General features: G+C 39.4%; 1 protein-coding gene across 3 annotated transcripts in view; it reads right to left on the bottom strand.

Annotated features, from left to right (window-relative positions):
- ASAP2 (ArfGAP with SH3 domain, ankyrin repeat and PH domain 2) overlaps nucleotides 1-23,244 on the bottom strand; it is an 84,186-nt gene that overhangs the window by 48,058 nt on the left and 12,884 nt on the right. For all 3 annotated transcript variants that reach the window (XM_084513376.1, XM_084513377.1, XM_084513378.1), the window contains exons 2-5: nucleotides 14,921-14,993; nucleotides 12,077-12,222; nucleotides 3,008-3,082; nucleotides 1,921-1,970 (exon numbers count right to left, since the gene is read on the bottom strand). In XM_084513376.1, coding sequence (XP_084369502.1) covers nucleotides 1,921-1,970; nucleotides 3,008-3,082; nucleotides 12,077-12,222; nucleotides 14,921-14,993 — 344 coding nt within the window. The remainder of the gene's footprint in view (nucleotides 1-1,920; nucleotides 1,971-3,007; nucleotides 3,083-12,076; nucleotides 12,223-14,920; nucleotides 14,994-23,244) is intronic.

Here is a 23,244-nt window from a genome sequence, read left to right as displayed (position 1 = left end):
GGGAACCAAACAGGATCATTCACTGGAATTAAGGATGCAAAGCACTGGAACCATCGCAATCTTGACACAGTTACAGTCTTCCAGGGATTCAGGCTGGAGGTTTACATTAACGTTTCAGAATATCTTGTTATAGAAACCTAGCTATAGCTAGGCAGTTTCAAAAACGTAACACCACTAAGGTGTTACTCAAAAATCAAGCCTGGAAAGCAGTAATTATAGCTTTTTAAATTGTTATTCACAAAAGGAATAATGAAATTTATCTAACTTGCTCAACTTGTTGCTTTCGTGAATAAACACCCTCCAGGAACCACTTCTGAAGGATGTCTGCACATGACTTCAGAGGGGCCAGCTCCATAGGCACCAGAGAATCATTACTTTTTGGGTGAATGCAAAAAGAAAAAAAAAATGGTGCTAGATTCTCAGCCAACCTAGGCAGCCAGGGATCTGTGGGAATCTTCTGGACCTGCATCATCAGAAATGGTCTGATATGTGTGGAGCTGATGACCTCAGAAGATCAAAGATGCTGGCTGGAGAACTGACAATGCTCAATGGATAGTCACAGCCCAGGTAATATTGGAGTACGGAATAAAACCCACTGTGAAATTCTACTTCAGAGCCTACCAGCTGTGCTGACACAATTTACTTGGCCAACCCAGCAACTGTAACTACTCCTGAGAAAGGACACTAAGCCATTCAAAGATTTATGAGGTATCAAATTAATTTTGTTTGGTCTTCGGTATCAAGCTTTGTTGAATTATTTGATTCATTTAGTTGGATATAAAATTCTGGATATAAAATTGTCTTAAACCTGATGCTATGGCTGTTTAAACTGTGCATACTGCACCTTCAACAAGTGGCTTAGAGTAAATTAGGCTAGACACACAGCATGAGACACAGTTGATGAGAGTTGTATAGGCATTCATCCACTTCTAGTGTGCAGTACACCTGCTGAGAGCATCCAACCTTGTCAGGAAACGCAGAAAACATTCATATCTTTAAATAAACGTCACTAAATACATGTGGTACAGTAATGTTCCTGGTACTGGACTGATCTGGAATTGCATACTGTTTTAGAGCCATACCAGTAAACAAACTTACTCCCACACCATCCTCACCACTTTGTTGGAAGTGCCAAAGGCTCAGCAGCCACTAAGGCCTTCCTATAGACCTCAGCATTGGACACAAGTCCCTTAAGAGCTGCTAAAGCCAGAGACATTATGTATGGTTTACATATTCTTGAGTTTTTATTTTTTTAAAGACTTCTGAAAACACAAGGATATTTCTTCCGTGGTCTTCTGACTAAAGCAACTTGCTAACTACAGTGAATTAGTTCGCAAAGAGGAGGAGAAAAATAACAACAACAAATCCTTAAAATGACATCAAGAAGTGCAATTACATTGCTATACTTTTGGTACTTAGAAGATGAAAACACAGGGTGGATAACTTCTCCTTTTTAGTGTTCTCCAAAAGTAGAGGACGACAGAAAAGGAAGTGGACTTTCACATGTAGCAGATTCAGGGTACTAATAAGGACGCTATTAAAAAAAAAAATCTTTCCCAATCAAAATAAAACTTCCCCAACTGAAGTGGAATAATATGTAGTGGGAGATTATGCTGATTACTTGGAAATTCATTAAGCAAACAGGTTTAACCAGAGATGTTAACTGTCATTAACTGTCATGGCATTAAATCGATCTATCTATCTATCTATATATACATAACTTTGAGGTAAGTTGTGTATTACAGAATTTGAAATGGTTGTGCTTATGCACTACAGATCCTTTTTTTAAAAAAAAAATAAAAAATCTTCCCAGCTAGGACTTCTTTCTGGGACCTTAATACTAAATAATGACCTTCCTAGATTTCATAGCAATTTCATTTCATATACTTCCGTTTTATATGAAGTTTAAAACATACATACACTTTTGTTTCATAGTCCTTCCAAGCTTTATCAAAGGGTTTTTTCAGGTCCTGTCAAAAACAAAGAGAAATAATAATGCAGTTACTTATTTACATGAAAAATACTGTAGATCTAACTATGAATCTTTGCCTTTTGCAATGCCTACTAGAACAAGGAATTTTGCTTGTTCCTGCACAACTCACCTCAGGACTGTGTAAAAGTAATCCTGCACATAGGATTAATACATTCAGATTTTTAAAAGCATCTCTAAGAGTTAATGTGAGCTAGATCTTTCAACAATTATGGAATTAATTAAAGCAGCATTTGATTATTTTCTCAAAGCAGGGGCATGAAGCTACACTGTATGAAGTGCACTTCTTCTGAGACAGAAAAATAGAAGAACAAGAGGAGCGAAATGTGGTAACTAACACAGAGGTCATAAGCATATCTTAATAAATAATCTTTTAATTCTCCAGTATCTTACAGAGGCCATTTTTAGTCTGTGTACATTTTCGTTCTTCCTTCAGTGTCTTAGAACAATAGCTGCCAGTTGCTTCCTGTTTGCTCAGTAGTAAATGAAGCATAAGCCAAAGAAGTTTGTTGGCTATAGGCTTTGAAAGTTATTATAAACATATCATCGTCTGAGCTCTAAGTTATTATTATTTCAAATAGGAAATACCCTCAGGGCACAAGTAGGTTTAGTCTTTGTTAAGAAAAATGCCATGCTCATTCAGCGTAACGCGCATTTCTTCCAAACCTGTGAAGTTCCAGGTTTGTTTAGAATGCTAAGGAAATATATTAATGAAAATCCTTTAAAACACTATCCCCCTTCAACTAAGTAAGCATCTGTAAATTTACAGTTGTTACACCTCTTTCTCTGCTTATCTTCTGTATCTCAGAACTGCTTTTAAAGCCTCCAAATGTTTTGTATATGTAGTCACAACAGCATGCTGTATGTGAAACCACAGATGGAAGGGATGACTCAATAATAAAAATGTATCCTCTTGTTTATTAAGCTAAAAAGATTAAAATCAAATAAAATTAATGTATTAGCTAAGTGTATTTATTATATTAATGATAATTTTACACATAAATAATATAAACATACCCCTTTTACTCCTTTCAGATCTCCCTTCAGCAAGCTGTCCAACGGAAAAGTGATTATGTTGTTCATATTCTGAATCTGTATACAAGAAGAGTACAGCAAAATATTTTAATATATTTTAATGCAGGATGTGTGTTGCCTCAGTTCACACATCTCAAAAAACTTCAGTAAAAAAAAATTCCGATGTATTCTTTTCCAAATGATACTTTATGAAGACACTTATCAGTACAAGCAGTAATCAAACAGAGGCAACACCAGTTAATTAAACTTTCTCTGCAAACACCGTAACCCAAGCCAGCAGGAAACCTGCTGCTGATGCAAGTGCCTCATCCAACAGTGACTGCAAAATAAGCCCACTATTTTTAACACTGCCTGATTTCACCGTTTAAATCATATCAGAACAATGACACCATTTTTCTGCGTTTATGTCTTAGTTCATGAGGATGTTTTAGATCAATCTTGTTTATTTTGCAGTCTCTTCAGGCCCATTCCATAACATATATTTGCTACTCTCACACAATATGGTGTCTTATTCTGACAGAAGTTAAGATGAAGGACTCTGGCCTTTAAAATACCACTATTTAAATATTTTGCCTGTGTTCTTAAAAGGTAATATATTTACAATTGACCTATCAGCATATGCTTTTGATTAAGGATTTTATGAGGTTTTGTGTTAGCAAGTAATTCAAGAGCAAGCAAGTAAATTAAGATTTTATTTTTTCATCTTGGATTAAAGAGAAAAAAAAGAAAGTCATAGTTCTAGATAAAGTATCTGTACCATAATATTTTGATAAGGGCAAAGACTGAAGAAAAACAGCATGAATAACACAATGAGTAGCATACACCAGGAAAAGAAACACTTCATTTCCAATCCTTTATGATTCAAGGACAACGTTCAAGGTCTGCGTCGTAATAGCTAGGCATGGGGTTTAAATTGTAACAACCTGACCAGACTGCACTGAAGAGTAATAGAGTATTTTAGAATCACATTATGGAAAGAAAATCTGATTAGCTTTTACAGCAGTGTGGTGAAAGTTGCCTTGGGGTGGGTTTCTATATATATATATATTTATTTTTTTTAATGTGACTTTTTCAAGAAAGAATATCAAAAGTCTCATTTAGCATAATCCAGCAGGAAAAGGAACAACACTAACGGGAACACCAAGAAAAAAATACTGCCAATTGTGACACTTCGGCCTCCCCAAAATGGAAAATACAAAGGATATTTATCAGCCTACAGTTATTTGGTGTCCTCCCTAGAACAAACCCCTAAGCATGAGAGCCAGTGGTCCTCATGCCCAGTGATGCTCAACAGCTATTAAAAACATACTAACAAATGCAAATCCCCACCCTTTCTCTTCAAAAAAAATACCATTTTACTGTATTTGCTTGAAATTTCAGCCAGCAACCAAAGAGAAAAAGAACATACATAAATTTTAAAGCTTAAAAGAATAGAGAAGATTGAAGAAATAAAGAAAAGCTGGTTTACTAAGTCACCACAATAAATCCCATTTCCCCTCCTCCACCCTACTTCTCCCAGAAAGAGCTGTGGGACTCAACCCCAGCCTTTTACAATCAACAAGTTAAATTCAAACTTTGTGTTTGTTTTTAAAATAATTCCTATAAAAACTGAACGAGCAACATCTACACATGCTTAGCTGGCAGGGCTGGAAACCATGCCTTTCACAAGTTCTCAACAGCTCTACAACATCCACATACCAACATAATCATAACAAGAACAATATAATCATGTCCAAAGTTAATAAAATTGTATGTTATGGATAGAAGAGATAAAAAAAGCAGCTTAAATCACCCCAAAATCAGGTAAAACACAAAAACGTCTATAAGAAGATAGATGAAACACATGTCCCTATAGACACGGACATCCAGAACAGCTATCCAAGAGGAGAATCAGAAAGAGGTTTCATTTATGTTCTCATCCCGTGCAAGAGTTTCTACAGTGTTATTCTACTTCATCGCTATGATGTAGCCAAAAGGTCTAACCTAAAGCTCAATGCCTTCACAGCCTCCATTTAATTATTCTTCAAATTCACATAATCAGGCAAAAACCAAGAGTAAGGCATTTCTCAGCAGCAGTTTCAGGACAAGAGTTTTTTCCTTAAACCAGAAAAAGAGCAGACCAAAAACTCCAGAGCTCCAAAAGCAACTCTAAAAAAAGACTGGGAACAAAAACCCATTCTTTTATAAAATATGGAGAGTGTTTGCCCGTTCAGGTGAACTCCTTCTGTGGGCTACTACCTGTATGTTGTTACCAGCCCAGTGTATTTATTCCCTGTGCTCCTGCTTTCCTTGCACCAAATGTGAACATATATAACGTGTGACCTTGTCATTATTAGCCTAGTTAGATGAATCACACTTGTTGGTATTTATAAATCAGCAAGCAGGATACAGAAGAACGATCTTACATTTCTCCCTCTTTCCTGAGAAGCTTAAGCTGAACTACAGAAAAATATACACTCATTTTTGGCACACGGGGAAGCACTAATACGCTGCAGCTCCTTCTCTGTGTGGACACAGAGAGCTAAATGTATACAGCTGCTTCTATCGATTATTTAAGTTTCAAAATGTTTTTTAAAAGAGACATGCATGAAGGTGCAGGAAAGCTTCAGAGAAATTAAAGCCATCCTGTGTCAGAGGAACACTGCAGGTTCCACGTGTTGTTTTCTCTCTCAAGAGAGAGAAGAAAGAAATAGTTGACCTGGTTTCCACTTCCAACACTGCCGCTTTGGCAGACTCACCGTTTTCCTCTGACGGTTTCCAGCGAGCTAAGATGACAGAGACGGGATAATAAATTAAAACTTCATAACTTGGAGAAAGCTGAGAGGAGGAGGAGGAGAAATGGCAGGAGGGAGAATGTAAAAATAAACAAAGCCACAGCTGCCAGAAGTGATGGCAGAGGCAACAGACAGGCCAACGTTTGCAGAGCGGAAAGAAGTTTTTCAAGTAGTTTAAGAGCCTATGGCCAAACACCGGAGTTGTTCCTTTGCCAGCACTCCTATTTATTTTAATGAGGCTTTTTCAGCACAGCTCTGGATACCAGCGCCTGCAGTCCTTCAGTATGTTGTGTTGTTTTCTAAATCCAAACCAGAAGGAAAAAAAAAAAAAGGAAAGTTAACACAGAGTGCATCTTCGGACATTTTCGATCAAACTAAAATTCAGATGCTTGCAGGACATCTGACACGACTCCCATCATGTTACTAAACTCTAGACGCCTCCCTTGTATTCAGTATGGGCTTCTCAACCACCACCTCGGGTGTTTTGAAGTGATGGTAGGATTGCCTGTTGATAGGAAAGTTATTTATTTTTTGTTCTTTTCTTTTTCTTTATGGCAAGTACCACTGCACCGAATACTTCCCAATAGTTTTCCCAGCGATGTGTGCTTTAGGGGGACAGGGCCATCAACGTGAGCAGGGAAGGAGTGAAAACCCAAACAGACACTAGAGATGAGATGAAGTTTGAAGTTTGAGCTTTCAGCATCTAACCACTGCAAACATAAAAATTTTCAAATTTTTGCAGCACAAACTTAGCTTCATACCATGCCATGCTCCCATGCATGGTGCTGCTGCCACACAGCACTTGTGAACAACCACTGTACCACCCATAATACTCAGGCTACACACTGGGACCTTCTCCATTAGGAAATGAAAACATAAAAACAGGAAATCCATATTTTTTCATATATTCTTAAAGGCATAAAGCGTAGAAAAGGAAGAAAAGCCTTGAGGTTATTCCAGCCTGCCTTCCTTGGCAGCGGAGAATTCCCAACTGCACACTTTCTAACCTAGGTTAAAACATCTTCCGCTCCTTTCTACGGGCCACTTCATCTAATATTTTTCACAGCGAGATCCCATTTACATGCAATTTATTAAGTTCCCCTTCTACAAGCACTCAGCTATCTTTGCGCCAAACCATACACTACAACTCTCCTACGCTTCCTTCACAAATCAACCTCTTCGAGCCCTGATCAGTTTTTTGTTACTGTCCTCCGAGTTTCTTCCAGTTGGATCAATATCTTTTTGGCAAAGCAATACAGATAAGGATCCAGACGGAGCTGAACCCATGCCACGTAAGGAGGAATTATTACTCCTTGCTTTTCCTAGCACCTATGACAAAAAGGTCTGTTGTGATGACTGTACTTTCATATCTCACTGCAAGAGCAAGCTTTAATATCTCTTTCAAGACCTACATTAAATTTTACATTACTTTCTGGTTATTTCAATCTTTGTAGACCTTTAGATAATTCTGTCTTCAGTAGTTCCTAAAGATAATTTTTAAAAAGACTGAAAATGGAGATCAGCCCTCACATTTCCATATTTTTCTTGGCACACCCTCCATGATTTAGAATACTATGCTGTAAATTCTTCTTTTTAGAAAGACGTCTGTAAATCAAACAGCACTCTTCATTTTTTTTTTTCACCCCTCTCAGGTCCATGTGCAGGACCTTGCACTTGGCCTTGTTGAACCTCAGGAGGTGTGCACAGGCCCACCTCTCAGGCCTGTCCCGGTCCCCCTGGATGCCATCTCTTTGCTCCTGCGTGTGGACCACACCACACAGCTTGGTGTCATGCAAACCTGTTGAGTGGGCAACTTGATCCCACTGCCCAACGACGATATTCCCCATACTATATGCATTTCCATACAGGCATATAAGTTGGGCCACTGATGAAGCTGACTTACTGGCTGGAATTCCTTTGTGCTGCTCTTTAATCATCAATCTTCAATCATCAGTCTTCACACAATACCCCAAAAACTCATGTATATGTATCAATAGCTTGTTTTATTTACTTTACTAAGACAAAACAAAATACTTTTGTGAAGGATCAGACACCAAATATATTTTTAAAACCTTGGGCTGACCTATTACACCAGGGAAAAAAATCAGGGCATAAAATTCTGTAAGTTCATTATATGGTACAGAAAAGATATTTCCTTCAGTTTTTATTGGTTACCTTTTGTATTTAAGCAGATCTCCTTTCTTTTTACAGTTACAAAAAGAAGTAAAATAGGAGCATATGGTCAAAAAATAAAATAATATAAAAAAGTCTATCAATGTTTTCCATTTTTCCTGGCAAAAAATCCAAGAATTATTAATAGAAAAACTTCTCACATGGAATCTCTTCCTTCCAGCTACACAGTTGAGACAGCAAATTCCAGTCTTCTCAATTCAGCATCTTTCATTAGCTTTAAATTTAAATGAAAAAGAACGGACAGGAATATGTAGAACAATAACAAATACACAAAATGGCATTTGTTAAATAGCCACTTCATTTTCACAAATCAAATCTCTCTTCAGGGAGTGCTGACAAAGACAACACGAAATTACAGATTTTATTTCCTCCTGGCTGAGCAGTCTAAGAACGGGATTAAAGGAAAAAAAATATTTATGCTGTGTAGTATTTCTCATAATAAAGACTAGCATCTTTATCACTTGGCACTAAATTTCGTAGAAGACAGAGTAATTCACGCTATAAGCAAGTGCCATACAAATCTAACCTACCTGGGAACTGTCAGAGCAACCATTCTGTCAAAAATTAGCACCAAGGTTACCATCAGTAAGAAAAATGTCCAAGAAGCAATACTGTATGCGCCACAAAAAGTACAGTGCTAGCTCTAAAAATGCCTCCTTTACTTATTTTTCACTACCAAAAAAGACTTTTTAATTGATCTCATGCAAAGGAAGTTCAAAGACCACTTATAGCTCGGTATTGGAGCTATGTCTAGAGAAAAAAATTGCAGAGCTTTCCATAACCAGATCAAAGCAATGTGTTAGGTTAAAGTGAGCAGTTACAGGGGCCTGATATGCAATAAACATCAATTTATTTCTTCTCCTGAAGAAGTTCTATAAATCATTTCAAATTTGAAGAACCAGAGATCTTCAAAAAAGAAGTACGGCAAAACACACATAAAAACCCCAAACATTTCCAAGACCCAAACTTTAATTTAAATAGTTTATAGCTGAATAATTTGATTGCAAGAAAAAAAGAAACTTTTCAGATTTTAATGAAATATTTTAAAACATTAATGCTGTGATAAGTCCCAGAAAACATCAAAGTCTTTTGAGAAACCTTTAAAAATACTAGAGAAAAGAAGACCTAAAAAAAATCTGTTAAAGTAGAACAACTTGATCTTTCCTTTACCTTACTGATGACAAGTTTAAAAGAAATTCTGCTTTCTGCAGAAGCACGTCAGAGCTCCAGCTCTAAATGCCACCTAGACCAAGAGCTGACAGAACACATCAGCTTCCAGAAATAAAATCAAAATACATGACAAAGCAAAACTTGACAGTAGCCCTTAAGCTTTGCCAGTGTTAACAGCTTTGGCATCTGTTCCAGTCTGAACACGTCCTCTCACTTCCCTGCACATTCCCCACTCATTTCAGCTGGAGTCTTCTGTGAAAATTCAGTGTCCTACGAAACTTCAGGGACAGGTCTATTTAAAACAATACCTTTCATACTCTGTTATTTTTGTTTCTTAAACAGCAGCAAGTTATATATCACAAGCTACGTTTCTGATGAAACTACAACCAAAATGTGTTGGGTGCTATATGGAAAGACTGGAGAAGAGGAGTGTTTGTACTGCCAACATGCTTCAGGCACTCAGAGTTGGATACTTCACAACCCTGTGAGAAAGCATGGGGCTTGTTTCACATATGGCTGTAATTATTAAAAAAAAATCCAAATTATTTCCAACTACTAGCTGGGACTTTTTATGCTAGTCAATACCCTTGTAATCTCTTGGAAAATTAGACCTACATCAGTCAACTTTTGCACAGATATTTGAAGCAACCAGAGTTACAAACAACTTATTCCAGTGGTATTAATTTCTAATAGGCAAAGTTATAGAAACCAATAATTTTGTTTTATAATTCTTTCCTAATTTTGTAATTCTTGTTTATAAGTATGGTATTTTGGAGCAATGATTAAAGTTCTGTTTCCTGGCTTTATATACACGCAAACACACAGAGATGCATACATATATATTTTCTTTTCAGAGGGAATTATTCCTAAAGAAAAAAAAAAAAAAGACACTAAATTCAAGGTCCATTACATTCATCTATTTCTTCAGTTTTCCCTTTCAGTTTCTGTTTCCAGGAGAAACCAAAAACTTCAAATCTCGACAATATGAAGTACATCAGGGAAGAGCAGAACCTTACAGAGACCTAACCTTCACCAGACATATCTTTTTAAGAGAGGATGCCAACGTTATGGAAGTGTTAAGAAAAAGAAAAATGACGTCGTGTATGTAAAACTATTGTATACTTCAAAAACAGAAAATCAGAGCCACAAATTGAGGAAAAACTGAAGATTTAGCTGCTACCTCACAACTTATTCTTTTCTTATATATATAAACTGAAGCGAATACTATACATAGTTTATAGTATTAAAGCAGAACATAGGAAAAAAAAGATTCAGGAAGATCCTATGGAGAAGACAAACAAAAAGTTATGTCTTGGATAAGACAAACTTAATAAGCTGCATCCCGCTTCCTATAGACATATATTCTATTTTTATTTTGCTTTGATGTTTGTGGAAGAAAAGTTATTCTTGTCAGAATTTTTTGGCAAAGACTATAATTACTGTTTTTGGGAGGACAAACACTTAAGATTTTTTTGGTAAATCTTCAACACTTTTTGGCTTTTGAAAGTCTTCTTAAAATACAATATATTAAAGTTTTTTTTTTTTTCTGGGGAGGGGATGCAGCTTTTAGTAGATTGCTTTTTAAAACCACACAAACATCACATTTCACAGATTCATTTGTCTAATGAAGTCACCACATTGCAATTAATATAATAGAGAGGGGCTTTTTAGTCAACAGAAGGTATTAATCAGAAAACCCACTCCATTTCCCCTCCCTATGAGCAGCCTACTGCTGTGCAAGAGACTACTCAGGATAAATGACTGACTCGCACTCGATAAGGATCCTTTTATGACAGATAATCTCAGATCCTATTTGTACATCCAGAGATATTCAAATCAATATGACCAATGTGAAATACATTTCACTACAGAAAAACGCATTTGGGGGACAGTCTCTCTCTCCTCAGTATCATGACTGAGTAAAAAGAGGACAGCATCAGGGAACAAATGGGACTGCCCTAAATCACATCAGCTGGAAACATTCCCCAAAGAACTGATTATGACCAGCTGGCTGTGAACTAGACATTTGGTCTAGATTCACAAAAGCATCTCATCTGTCTACATCCCATTGATTCAGCAGACAAACAGGCTTTGAAATGTTTGTATCAATCTGGATCATCTCCCTTTCCTTGCTCCTAATTTGCTTCCTACTTTATGAGTTCTGTGGCTCTATGCAGTTCGGGACTTGTTCAGACATAGCTCTAGCTAGTAGCATGGAGAATCACAATCTGCTCTGCTTGTGCCCTCTGATTAACGTGAAATTGAGGCTGAAAATTCTCCATTCATAATTAAAATTCCGTTTCTTCCATTTGGCTCCATCCCATTTTGCTCAGTAAGCCAGTAAAACTTTTAAGTCTTTTAAGTCTTACTGGCTTCAGTTACAGGACGGGTCCCCAGTGGACACTATGGTCATTATAGCATTACATTCCATTTCTTCTCCCTGACCCTCTTCTCTGAGGAGCAAGAGACTCTCTCTTCCAGGGACACTAAAACGTCCCTTTATAATAATGTGAAAAAGTAAAGAAAAAGCAATGTCAAAGCAGAGTAAACCCAGTTGGATTTTACTGGTTTCACATTTTTAAAGCAGTTTTGTACGTGCACTTTATAATACGTTATAAATACTTTGTTGTGGGAAGCATTTAGACGTGAGAATTATTGGAAGAGTTTTTTTGTTTTTGTTTTTTGTTTTTGAGATTTGAAAGGAGAAAGGCTAAGACATGGGATGTTTCCCTAAGCCAAGATTACTTTTTTAATGTAATATTTATTTATTTATAATATAATATTTATTTATTTATAAAAATGTTGGTTACTAAAACACAAATCATTGTCAACTTGAAGAGCTGCTGGAATTCAGAAATACAGGACCTGTAATGCCATTACAAAGGCAACATTATTCTGCAAGCAAAATACTTACCAAATTTTTGAAGAGTGCAGTTAATTCCTTTGTAAACACAGAAAATTTTAAAAATGCTGTTCCCAAATCTGGGTCATCCCTGCAAACACAGTTGCCTCCAAATTTCTCCAGTGCTTGTGTGTACTGTTCTTCATTTTCCACATGAGCTTCAAAAAGAGCAAAACAGGAACATACAGTCAGAGGATAACGGGTTATAAAAAGTACAACTAAATTAAAAAACAAAAAACTTTTCAGAAGTTCATTTAAGTGCTGTGTGCTGAACAAAGAATCAGAGGTGATCAGGTGTATTGCCAGAGTCCTGAATCCCTGCAAGAGCAGGCGATACAGTGGTAATCTGAAGCAAATCCCAGCAGTTTGCATTCACCGTGTGCTGATTGAGTTCTCAGGGCAGTTCATGACCACCAGGTTCCCTCCTGAGACAACAGAACCACAAGCTGTGCCCCAGAAGCTGAAGCCTAACAGAGAGGACAGGCTCTGAAGACAGGTTGCACCAATGCAATTCATCCAGCACCCACTTCGTGGGTTGTGAGGTTATTCACCCGAGGGAGTTGTTATGAAATCTAGGCCAAAGCAGGTTCCCCTAATACAAATCCAAGGGAAATCTGAAGGGTCTCGGTCATATCTACTTCTAGCATACAAGGTCAGCGTGGACAGACATTAAAAAAAAAAAGCCTGACAACATGGCCTGGGGAATAAAAAAGAATTCTGAACCCAAACTTTGTGACCAAGTTAAGCTCAAACACATGGGAAAAGCTTTCTTCAAGTTGGCACCTGAGAAAGTTAACGTTGCCTACTTCTTATTCTAGCTCTGGCAAATTTCTAGTGCTTCAAAAGAAGTTGAAAAAAAAAAAAAAAAAAAAAAAAGCACCCTGGAAAACAAATTATGCATGAATAAGAACAAAGCATCCTTCATGGCCATTACATGAAACCAGCAGAAACCATGAAGACTATTTAGAGAAGATTAATTTTAGTTCAAACAAGCAATGATCCAGTTTAATTTCAGGCCCATTTGTATATGTCAGCATTTTAATATCCAAAGGATTCGTGTTGCAACGTCCTTTCTCCAAATTTCTATGAATTCATTACACAACCTGCTAAATAAACCTAGCAGGCTCCAGCTTCCTAAGCCGCCTGTCTGATCCCACAGAGATCCTGTGAGCCTGTTCAGACTCTCAGAAACTTGTTGTATTGTGGAAATACAGTATCGGAGCTGGTACTCCAAAAGTCCACCTGAAGAACAGGTAATGGTCTTTTTTTTTTATTTATTTTTTATTTTTTTATTTTTTTTTATTTTATCCACAGCACCTGCCCCAAAATACTCTCCATGGACTCTGGTATCTTCCTGATAGGCTTTAAATGTTTTCTTACCAACAGGTTTGGAATCTATCAAATAAATAAATAAATAAAAACCTGAGCCAAGTTTGAGGCTTTGAGGGCTTTTTTTAAATAAGAAACTAAATTATGCACAAACTGGGATCCCTATCCAAACCTCTACACTCTAAATGGTTTCTAAACTCATACACTTAGAAAAAGAACAGGTGCACTTAATACTATTGAACCTACACTAAAAACAAACAGCAAAACAAAAACTGTGCTCTTATGAGTGCAGGGCCACATTTTTTTTGTTAAAGGGAACTTCAAGTGCTGGCAAGTGGCTGGGTTAGCAATATTTCTGCTGCTGGAAGAGAAACGCCTTCCAACTTTAATTGTCAAGATTAGGCAACGTGATCTTAAAAACTATCAAGGTACTGATTTATATGCAAAAATGCAGTAGTTTTCTACAATACTCTAACAAGTACACTGATTAGCAGGCATAGTCAGGCACCCAAAAAGTGCCCCCCAAATGAAACAAAACAACAGAATACAGAGGGTCAAATGAATATGTGCCATGGATGACACAGCTCCATCCAGATGAATCCACGAGCCAAAAAACTGGCTTCATTAGTTCAGGCAAGAAGGAATTTCCTTTCAATTAGCTGATAAGAATTATGCCAGAGTTGAAGTTCTTGTTATAACCTTGTATCTGCACACCAACCCGCCCACAAGATCTGTCAGACATTGGTGGCTCTCCAAGACTGCTGGGCACAGCTATTTTGCATATAATATAGGTTTTGTCAGCTCTAATTGCTAGGAGCTGCAAAGGGAGAATAAAACCCAACAAAATGATGTTTCTTGCTGCTGATGGCCCACAAAAACAAAAGCTTCATTTATTTTTTTCAAAGAAGATAAACGCCATGAGACTGGGGCACATCTAAACAGCGTACACAGCAATAGTTCTTGGTGGTTTTATTTTGTGTCAGAGAAACGTCTGACTTTGTATGTTAGGACAACAACGCTGCAGCTCGTCAGCTGTCTCTTGCCATGAAATTCTCAACACACATAAACGGAAGCCATCAGGAACAGCAGAGCCAAAGTAGCTTCTTACTGCTACCAAAAAGGGTGATTTCACCCCTCAGTGGCCGTGGATCATACACCTTGCCATTTCAGGTGCTCTTCTAACCCCAGTTAAGTTGATTTCACGGCACGTGCAACTTGATGCAAGCACCGAGGGATCTGTCCTGCAGCAGGGGTGGCAGGAGGCACAGGTAGCCCTCATCAGGGGGAAGGAGCTCCCATTTGGAGCAGTAAGATATGACAGGTTCGGCTATCTCACAGAATTTCACCCTTACTGATCTCACTATTATTTAGCCAGTTCAAGATTGCTATTTCAAATGTAATTTTTTATTTTCTCAGTTCCCCATATAACTCTTTCTGATTCAGGGAGATGACTGACTGACTGAGATGATCTTCCAGTTTGACCAATACAGGTGAAATATAGACTACAAGGAATTGTTATCTACTTACCCAGACCAGATAAGTTTATGGCTTTGACAGATTTCTTCATTTTATAGAGAACAGTTCGGTCAACATCCAGAGCCTGAAAGAAAAGAGAAATTTTAATGTAAAATACCGGACTGGCCTCTGGTAAACCCATGCCCTAGAAATCTTCTGTACTTACAACACCGTTAAGTTAATTTAATTTCTGTAATTATTAACTTACTTGCAAGCTGCTCCCACTCCTATCCACCAACCTGTTCTGTCCCCTTGTCCACAAAGACACATCTTCCCTCTTTTACTGGTGACCAGATTCACTTATACCCAGCACCACCTGGGTTTATTAATATTTCAAAATGGAAGTATTTATACAGTATCTTCTTCTGTTCAATTATTAAAGAGGCTTACTCGAAATAGTTTCAGCCCATCGTATGTTTTGACATATGATGCTGAAGAAACAAGCAGTATCACTTCTCCAGGCAGAATATTAAAAATGGAATTTAATTTCAGTTTTCCTGAATAATTTAGTTAATTAATTGCACTCCCGACCATGCGAACTCTGTGACTGCTGTGCTGAGCAAAACAAATTGCATCTCTCTCAAAAATACAACTTGGTCTTTCACACATTTTGTCACTACACAAGGCTTTACCAACACAACATAAGATTCAAGTTTAAATCCCGTTAGACACAAAGAAGTGGAAGCAAGCGACCATTTTGCTTACTGTAGTGAAATATGGGCAGACCCAAAATATACAATTGTTCTGGAACAAAGAGGCAGAATTATGGGTATGCAAGTGAAATTTTGGAAAAAAAGAATGAAAGAAAACACAAAACCGTGAAGCTGCAAGGAAATTTACATATGAATTGCAGAGATGATGCCTTTAGACCTGACTGAAGAACAATACCGAACACAACAGATCGCGTTATGCCAAGAGCTGTTTAGCATGATACGTGCTAAAGCAGCCAACAAGGAGCACCAAACCCGCTGCAGCTTTCATTCAAAGGGTTTCGGTGAATCACAGCAGCAACAAACATGACCCGCTGTTGGTGTACTGTTAATCATTTGTCTAAGACAAATGATGCAGAAAAGCCAGTCCCCAGGAACCCAGCCAACTATTTTAATGTACGGAGTGTAAAAAGAAAGATTCTCCTTCAAATTTAAGGTAGCTTTCTTAAAATGAAGCCATTCAGACCTGGGCAATGCCTCTGGAGGATTCAGTGGACACACACAGGTCTAGGTGTTGCCTTCCCATTACCCTCAGTGTCACAGTACTGCTATGTCCATTACGAGTTCTACCTTCACCGTTTGCACCTGAAACTTCTTAGCAGAGCCACCATCACCTGCAACTCTGAAGTACAGAGGAAAAGGGGAGAAAAATCCCTAAGAAAGTCCATAAAAGTGACACAGGGCTTCACTCAGCTACTTCAGCAGGTTGTCCCTTGGAGACAAAAAGAAAGCAGTATCCCCTACAAGCTTCACAAGTAACAGCCCAAAGAGGATGATGGCCAGAGTCTTAAAAGTTATAGATTAAGTTCCCAGCTAAGTCTCAGATTGGGGTGTGCAGCAGATAAATTATTTAACCCCTGCACCTTAGTTCTGGGCAAAAGAAAAAGGAGAAGATGGTGTTTCTCCAAATAGAGAGGGATAAATGCATGGGATGAATTTGGAACCACACACAAGCTGTGGTGAGGGCTCCGGACAGACCTAAAGATTCAGAAAACCTTCTGGGCCACGAATGCCCCAGTCAGAAAGCACACACTCAGTAAGGGAAAAAATAAATCAATTCTGCCTCGACCAAAGTCATCATTTTGGTTTGCCAAAACCTCCCAACCCGGTCCTGCTTCCGCTGGGGTTGGGCAGCAGACCAGACAGCGAACACCACAGCATGCTGGTGATACAATCCTACCGTCTGGGGATGTCAGGAGGCTGCTTCACCCCTACAAACCCAAAACGTGCCTGACAGAAAGAAAACCCCTCAGAAAGACTGAGGGCAGCAGAGCAAGCGGACCCTAAGGTCATACTTGGGGGCACATCTTCTGGATGGGCAGGACAGGCTCGTTGGGTCCTTCTTTCTCTCCTTTCCTGCCCTTTCAGCTGTGCCAGGGTTTGTATGGCCACGTGGAGAACTGCAGCAGAGAACTGATCCCTGCTTAAAGGACACAAGGAAAAAAACAAAGTTATTTTTCAGCTGGATCAGTTTTCCAACTCTGGCTACCAGGCAGTGCCTTTACACATCACCCCTCAGCTGAAAAGATGAAGGAAAAACAGGAGCAAGGAGCAGGACCAACACACCTGGGCTGCTTTTCTTCACCTGCTGAAGAAAATCTCCAACGACTTTCCTGAACAAGAATTAAATGGCTGCACGAGTGTAGCAAGCTCTTATCTCTAACAGCTGCTTCCCCCCATCCCTTAGCATTACGCACATGAGTCTCAGCACGTCTTTTATCTCAACACAGGCAATTACCAGGATAAATCAGGTTCTGGCAGTTTAGCTTGTCTGGGAAGTGGGACCACGCTTTGATGTTGATAGTGGACACCGAGTTTGCAGAACAATGCTGAAACACCCTGGGAAGTGATATGGCTGCAGCCCAAAGGCTAAACACCACCTTAGGAAGAGAGGCTGACTCTGCTCAGCTTCTGTCCAGGCAGCTGATCCCACCCAAAGCCATGAAAATCACGGAGAGTACTCCCAGCAGCAAAGCATCCTGTCCTTGTATCAGGGCAACGTGCACTCAACCTGTTACCACTTCCCTCTCCCAGCCAAAAAAAAAAAAAAAAAAAAAGTAATTTGTGACATGCAGTGCACTGTATGAAAGCTAAAGGAATATTGTAATTAACAAAATGAACAAATTGTAACAAACATCAATTCCGTTCGGTGCCAAAGTGCCGTAGCCATGAAAAAATAAAACACGAAGATGTAAGAGGTCACCTTCTTCCCCCAAAGACAAGGAAACAAACCGGTCACTCAGTGCTACATACCCTTTAAAATGCAAAAAGCAGAGAGCCAAAATGCTGGTCTAGGCAGCTTACACATCTTTCCAAACCAGTGCATTTCTGAATCTGATAAACAGAGGCAGTGGAATCAAGTTTTTCTTGAACTTCTCCTGGTTTTGTAACTAGCTTAGTGGGAATAAGCGATAGAAAACGTCAAGTCAGCCAGATTAAGCCCCCAGCCAAAGGGAAGCAGCACATATCCCCTGCATGATGGGGATTATAGGTAAAGAAGCACAAGATATAGGGGGAGCAGGCAGGCTGCCTTCCTGAAAGGATCCCCAGTCACCCAGGGGTGTTGGGCTATTACCTAGGGACTGACCAAGAGGATATTGTAGGGTAATATGGTCCTGAGTGCCCCTACCTGGTGCTTCTTCAGCCACCCTGTGACAGTAGCCTGGTCCCTGCGGCCTTGAAAGGGTCCTACCTAAATTCCTTAGTGGTGGTAATAAAGAAGAAAAAGGGATAAACACCCAGAAATACACTGAAATCTCCCTTCAGTGTAAGAACAGCTGAAGTGAAAGCTGTATGTGAAGGAACTGCACCTGGAAATTGAGAGAAACAAATCCAATCCTGGAAAACCTTCTGAATGGGAAAAAAGGGTAAAAAATACCAAGCCATTTTAAGAGGGACCTGACTACATTTATACAGGATTTTATGATGGTTCCACAGTGGTAAGGAGCCAGATCTGCACTGTACAAAGTTTCTTCTAGCCCTCCCCTCCTCTGTTAAAGCTTTTAAGAGTACAGCATTTAAGAGGGGCTCTGACTGCCTACAGACAGGTGGATGAAGTACTGCAACACCTCCTATCTCTAATACTGCATTTTAGACATGCTTATAGTGCCCCAAAAATGGGGAGGGAACTGTACCTTGCTTTTTGTTTAGATGAAGTACGTTGTCCCTATTCACCACCAGTGATTCAAAGCAGTCCTCGCAGCCTAAGATTTTAAAATGTGAGCTCTTTGTCTTTAGCACTGCTCTTCGTATTCTCTCATCCTTTCCTTTGTCCAAATCTTATCACAAAAATCAGGTTAAATAGAGCTGCAGCCTCATTGTATTTTCAATTGTGAAGGCAGTATTTCCCTTCCATAAACCTGCACACCCCACAGCAAAGCACACACGTGTGCCAAAACCTCCCCTCCCCTCATTCACTCGCTTTGTGCACTTCCCTACAGAGTCGGAGCAGTGAAATTTAAGATGGCTTCTGATGGGGCACGTCCCAGCATTTCTCTTACCCCTTTACAATGCCTGGTAAACCTCTGAACCAGAAGAAAAGTAACCGTGTAATTCATGTGGTGGGATCATTTTCTCCTCTCATTTAATGTTTCCAGTTTCGACTCAGGAAAAAAAAAAACACCTTTTTGTTGCAAGACTGTTTATTTTGGCATCTGTTTATTCCAGCACAATATATTCAAAGAGGCCAGATAAATTATTTTCATGTTCCCACTCGGCTTCTCCTGATCAGTGCTCAGACTTCCCTCTCGTTAAAAATAGCAAGCACAACTTTGATTTATGAAAAAAAAAAAAAAAAAAAAAAAAAGGAGAATGAATGCCATAGATAGGGCACATTAGAAAAGAAGACACCTTACTGCAGAACTGCTGGTGTGTGGCACAAACTGCAACCAACTCCAAGCGACCTTCTCCACCACACCCTTACCAGCACAGTATTTTTCTGAGCAGTGTTTGGGTCTTCTGTTCATTTATTTTTATGTGACTTATGATGCTCGTCTCGCTCGTCATCCTCAGGTACGCTTCTTTTTATAGTGGGATCTAGGTGGTGTTGCTGTAGCATCTCGAGATCACAGACAAGGTTTGTTTGAGAGCCCAGCTGCTGAGCAGCCCCAAACAAATACACCCTGATCAGCTGGTGTGGATCCTGTTCTCTTGACATAAATTTCAAGTTTTTTAAATAAAGGGGCATATCAGATTAAAATAAATGAACACGAGGAAATTAATTATGAGCTTGGTATCAGCATTTTCCTTCAAAATGCATAGCTAATCCCTTCAAACGGCATAGAAATGTGATTTAGTGTAAGAAGTCCTTGACCTTACAATCTACAGTGACTACGCAGTGAAAAACATCACGTAACGTGTTTGCTTCAGTTGAAATACCTGGAATTTCTCATTTTTCCTGCTCTATCTTCAATTAGTTTATCCCTCTGAGCCACCACCACACGTGCTCACAGACAACAATCACACTAAAAGTTTTGTTTTGTTTTTTTTTAGTTGTATTTTTTCCCCTAGCTAGTTACATTAACACACTGGCACCCATCACAAACACACTTTGGCCACGTCGCTGCTGCGATTTCCCAAGGGGTTCAGTAACACAAGCTTCAGGTATCTGGAGCGCCACAGACGGAAGACTTCAAAACGACAAAACGAAGCAGATGAACTTCTGAAGCCCATCCATTATGACTGCAGAAGCAGCTTTTTTTTCCCTTCAAGCTAAAGAGAAACAAGCACAGCTTTTAAAATCCTACTGTGCACTATGGTAGAAAGAGAAGGACTCAAGTAGCACTGACTGCTCAGCAGCAAAGCTTTGTTCCCCGGGTAGGAACCAAGTCCAGTTTCACTTGCCAAGGGCCAATTTCCATTTTAGCAGCTTCAAAGCTTTCTGTTGGAACAAAGAAACGTGCCAGCTCGTCACAACCAAACCCATCTTCCTAGGAAGAAAGCAGTCCTCGGTTTGTGAAACGTCCTGAAATGCTGCTCGGCATCCTAGTTTGTAAGCCACTATCTGTCCCAATAAATTAAAATAAAAGCAGTAACAAATCTGTTCAAGCCCATTTCACCTTGCCTAGGAGGATTTCAGCCCGTTGGGAAATACAACACTCAAACATTTCATTGTTGCTTCCCCCAGAGAGCCTCAAAACTCGCATCAGGCCAAAAATCTGCATTGTCTAAGTGGCTGTGTGCAATAGGCAGGGTTCGTTCTTCTGGAAGGGAGGGTGGTTCAAACTGAAAATATATTTAATAAATTTCAGGCTGACTACAAAAAAAATGAATGTATTATTTGCTCTTTTTGAGTGCGGGGAAAACAAACTGCTCTATTTTTACCCTATTTAACTGGGGGCACAAACTGAGTAATTACACATCCTAAAGAAGAATTTGGCAACTTTTACAGAAGTAAGGGATATGGGGAAATCAATGGCAGTAGTAGCATAAACGGCCAGCCCATGGGCTCTACTGGTTAGATGGCCACTTTGAAGCTAGGAAGAAGAATTGGAAGTTAGAAGAAGAGTTCAAACACCTTTTCTGCCAAATTTACCGAAGTCTGGGTCTTTTTCTTACCTAAGTGCCCTGACAGCAGTGCTTTACATAAATTTGGCTCAGAAAAACACTGCTTTTCTGTAGAGGAACAGAGAACTAACCACACTGAGGCAGATCTGCAGTCCATTTAACTTGGTATCCTATCTCAGGAGTGGCCAGAAACGCACATTTGGGGCAGCAACCAAAGGGAGACACGCATCCATCCCTCCCCTAGGCAATCTCCTCGATTCCAGCGACCAGTATAAAAAGAAAAGCCTGAGAGGTGCCCGAGCAGCAAACACTGCAAGAGGAAAAGAGGAAACCAAGCTTTCAGTCTCCACACATGGGCAAGAAAAGACAACTCTGTGCCTTCTTGCAGCACAGTCCCAGTGCTCGCGTGCCTGGCCGGCCGTGTGTGGTGGGAAGTCGTGAGAGAGGAAGGGGAAGGAGGAGGCCTTCATCTCTGCTCTTTTTTTTCTTCTTAAACTTCAAACAGTGGGAAGTCTCTGCTACATTCCTTTCTTCTCACCCACAGAAGTTTCATTTTAGAAAGGCTAAAATTAACTACTTCACATTTCGGGTTATTTGGACCTGAATTTGTACAGTCTCAAGATTTTTTTTTTTCTTTAATTAATCTTTGTGTTTTTTCCCCATATCATACATATAACTAACAAAGATACAAATGAAGTGTAACATTCATTTTAGAACCGATCTAAACAATCAACTGTTATATCTTTAAAGCAAAATTTGACCTCACCCTCAGTTTTGGTAATTTGCATTGAAGTATCAGGCTACTCCACAGCCATAAATCATTCTGTGTGTCACGCGTTCCCCTATTTCAGGATAAATAGTAATGCCAGAGGCTGCTGTGAATGCTGAATCCCAATAGGAACGGCTTTCCCAGAGTGCAGGAAAAGGGTGCAGGAAGAACAGAGCCAGTCAGTGAGCTTCAGGACTGCTCTGATCTCTGAAGTAACAGCAGCAGGGTTGAATGCTCACGCCATACCAGCAAGCGCAATCTCGTGACATTTCTGGCCCATCTTTGCAGGTAATCTGGTATTGCTCTAGTTCCTCCTCTCTGACTCAAAAGATCAGAGCCCCACAGCTATTTTATCCCAGTTTGTTGGTTTTCTACAAGAAATCAACTCTCCACACTGCTGCAATCCACTTTTCTTTTATGAAAGGTGGTAAAAAGGGTCCTAAATTCTGTCACCCCTCCAAACTCCTCTCCACTCCCTTTGTTCCCTTCAGGGACTGTGAGGCATTAAAAGGGATGGGGTTTGCTGCAGAACTGGCCCTGAGAAGCCCCTTGCCACTAACACACGATTTCCACAGCACCTGGGTCTGTGGTTCTGGTGGGCCCAATACAGAGGCAATCTGTTGGAACCAGCTCTGGGCTATCTGGCAGAAAACATTCAGGCTCTGAACTTCTGTGCATCCAGCATGGCGGAAGGAGGTTAACACCATTGCTCTGGGAAATTAATACTTGTAAGAAAAAGGCAATTCTGTTACAGAGGTCAAAGATGGGAAAATTTGACTCTGCTATACACCAGCACACCTGATCACAATGTTGTGTTTCAGGAAAAAATAAAATCATTGCACAAAGTCAAGGAAGTGATCCCCAAAAACCTGATTTCTCTACAAAACTGCTTGTATCAATGAACAGAAATCTCAAATGAGAGGTTCAGACTCTACCTCCTGCCTAATCAAAAAGAATGGAGACATCTTACTTACACCAACTGTTTCTCCAGAACACATCCACCCCCTGCTTTGTGTTGTAGTGAGAAATGTAATCCCTATTTACCTTCTATTTTAACAATCTTACCACCCAAATTGCAGCAATCTGCTTTCAAAGCCAATGCGAGCAGATTTCAGAGATCTCATAAGCAAAGGAAGACCTGATGCACTTATTCTTTACAGTGAAGGATGTGGAAATAAAAGTCATTTCTTTATTTCTTGTTTAATATTCAAGATGCACTAGCCCATTGCTGACACCCATACCCATGTATTTAATACTGCATGCTTCCACTACCTAAGATGCATCATTATGTAAAATAAAACAACATTTTTTCAAGGATCACACTTCTGAAGACAAAGTTCCTGCGTTGAACA

This window comes from Aythya ferina (assembly GCF_964211825.1).
Source record: "Aythya ferina genome assembly, chromosome: 3".
Classification (NCBI taxonomy): Eukaryota; Metazoa; Chordata; class Aves; order Anseriformes; family Anatidae; genus Aythya; species Aythya ferina.
This window is presented reverse-complemented; position numbering and strand designations above follow the sequence as displayed.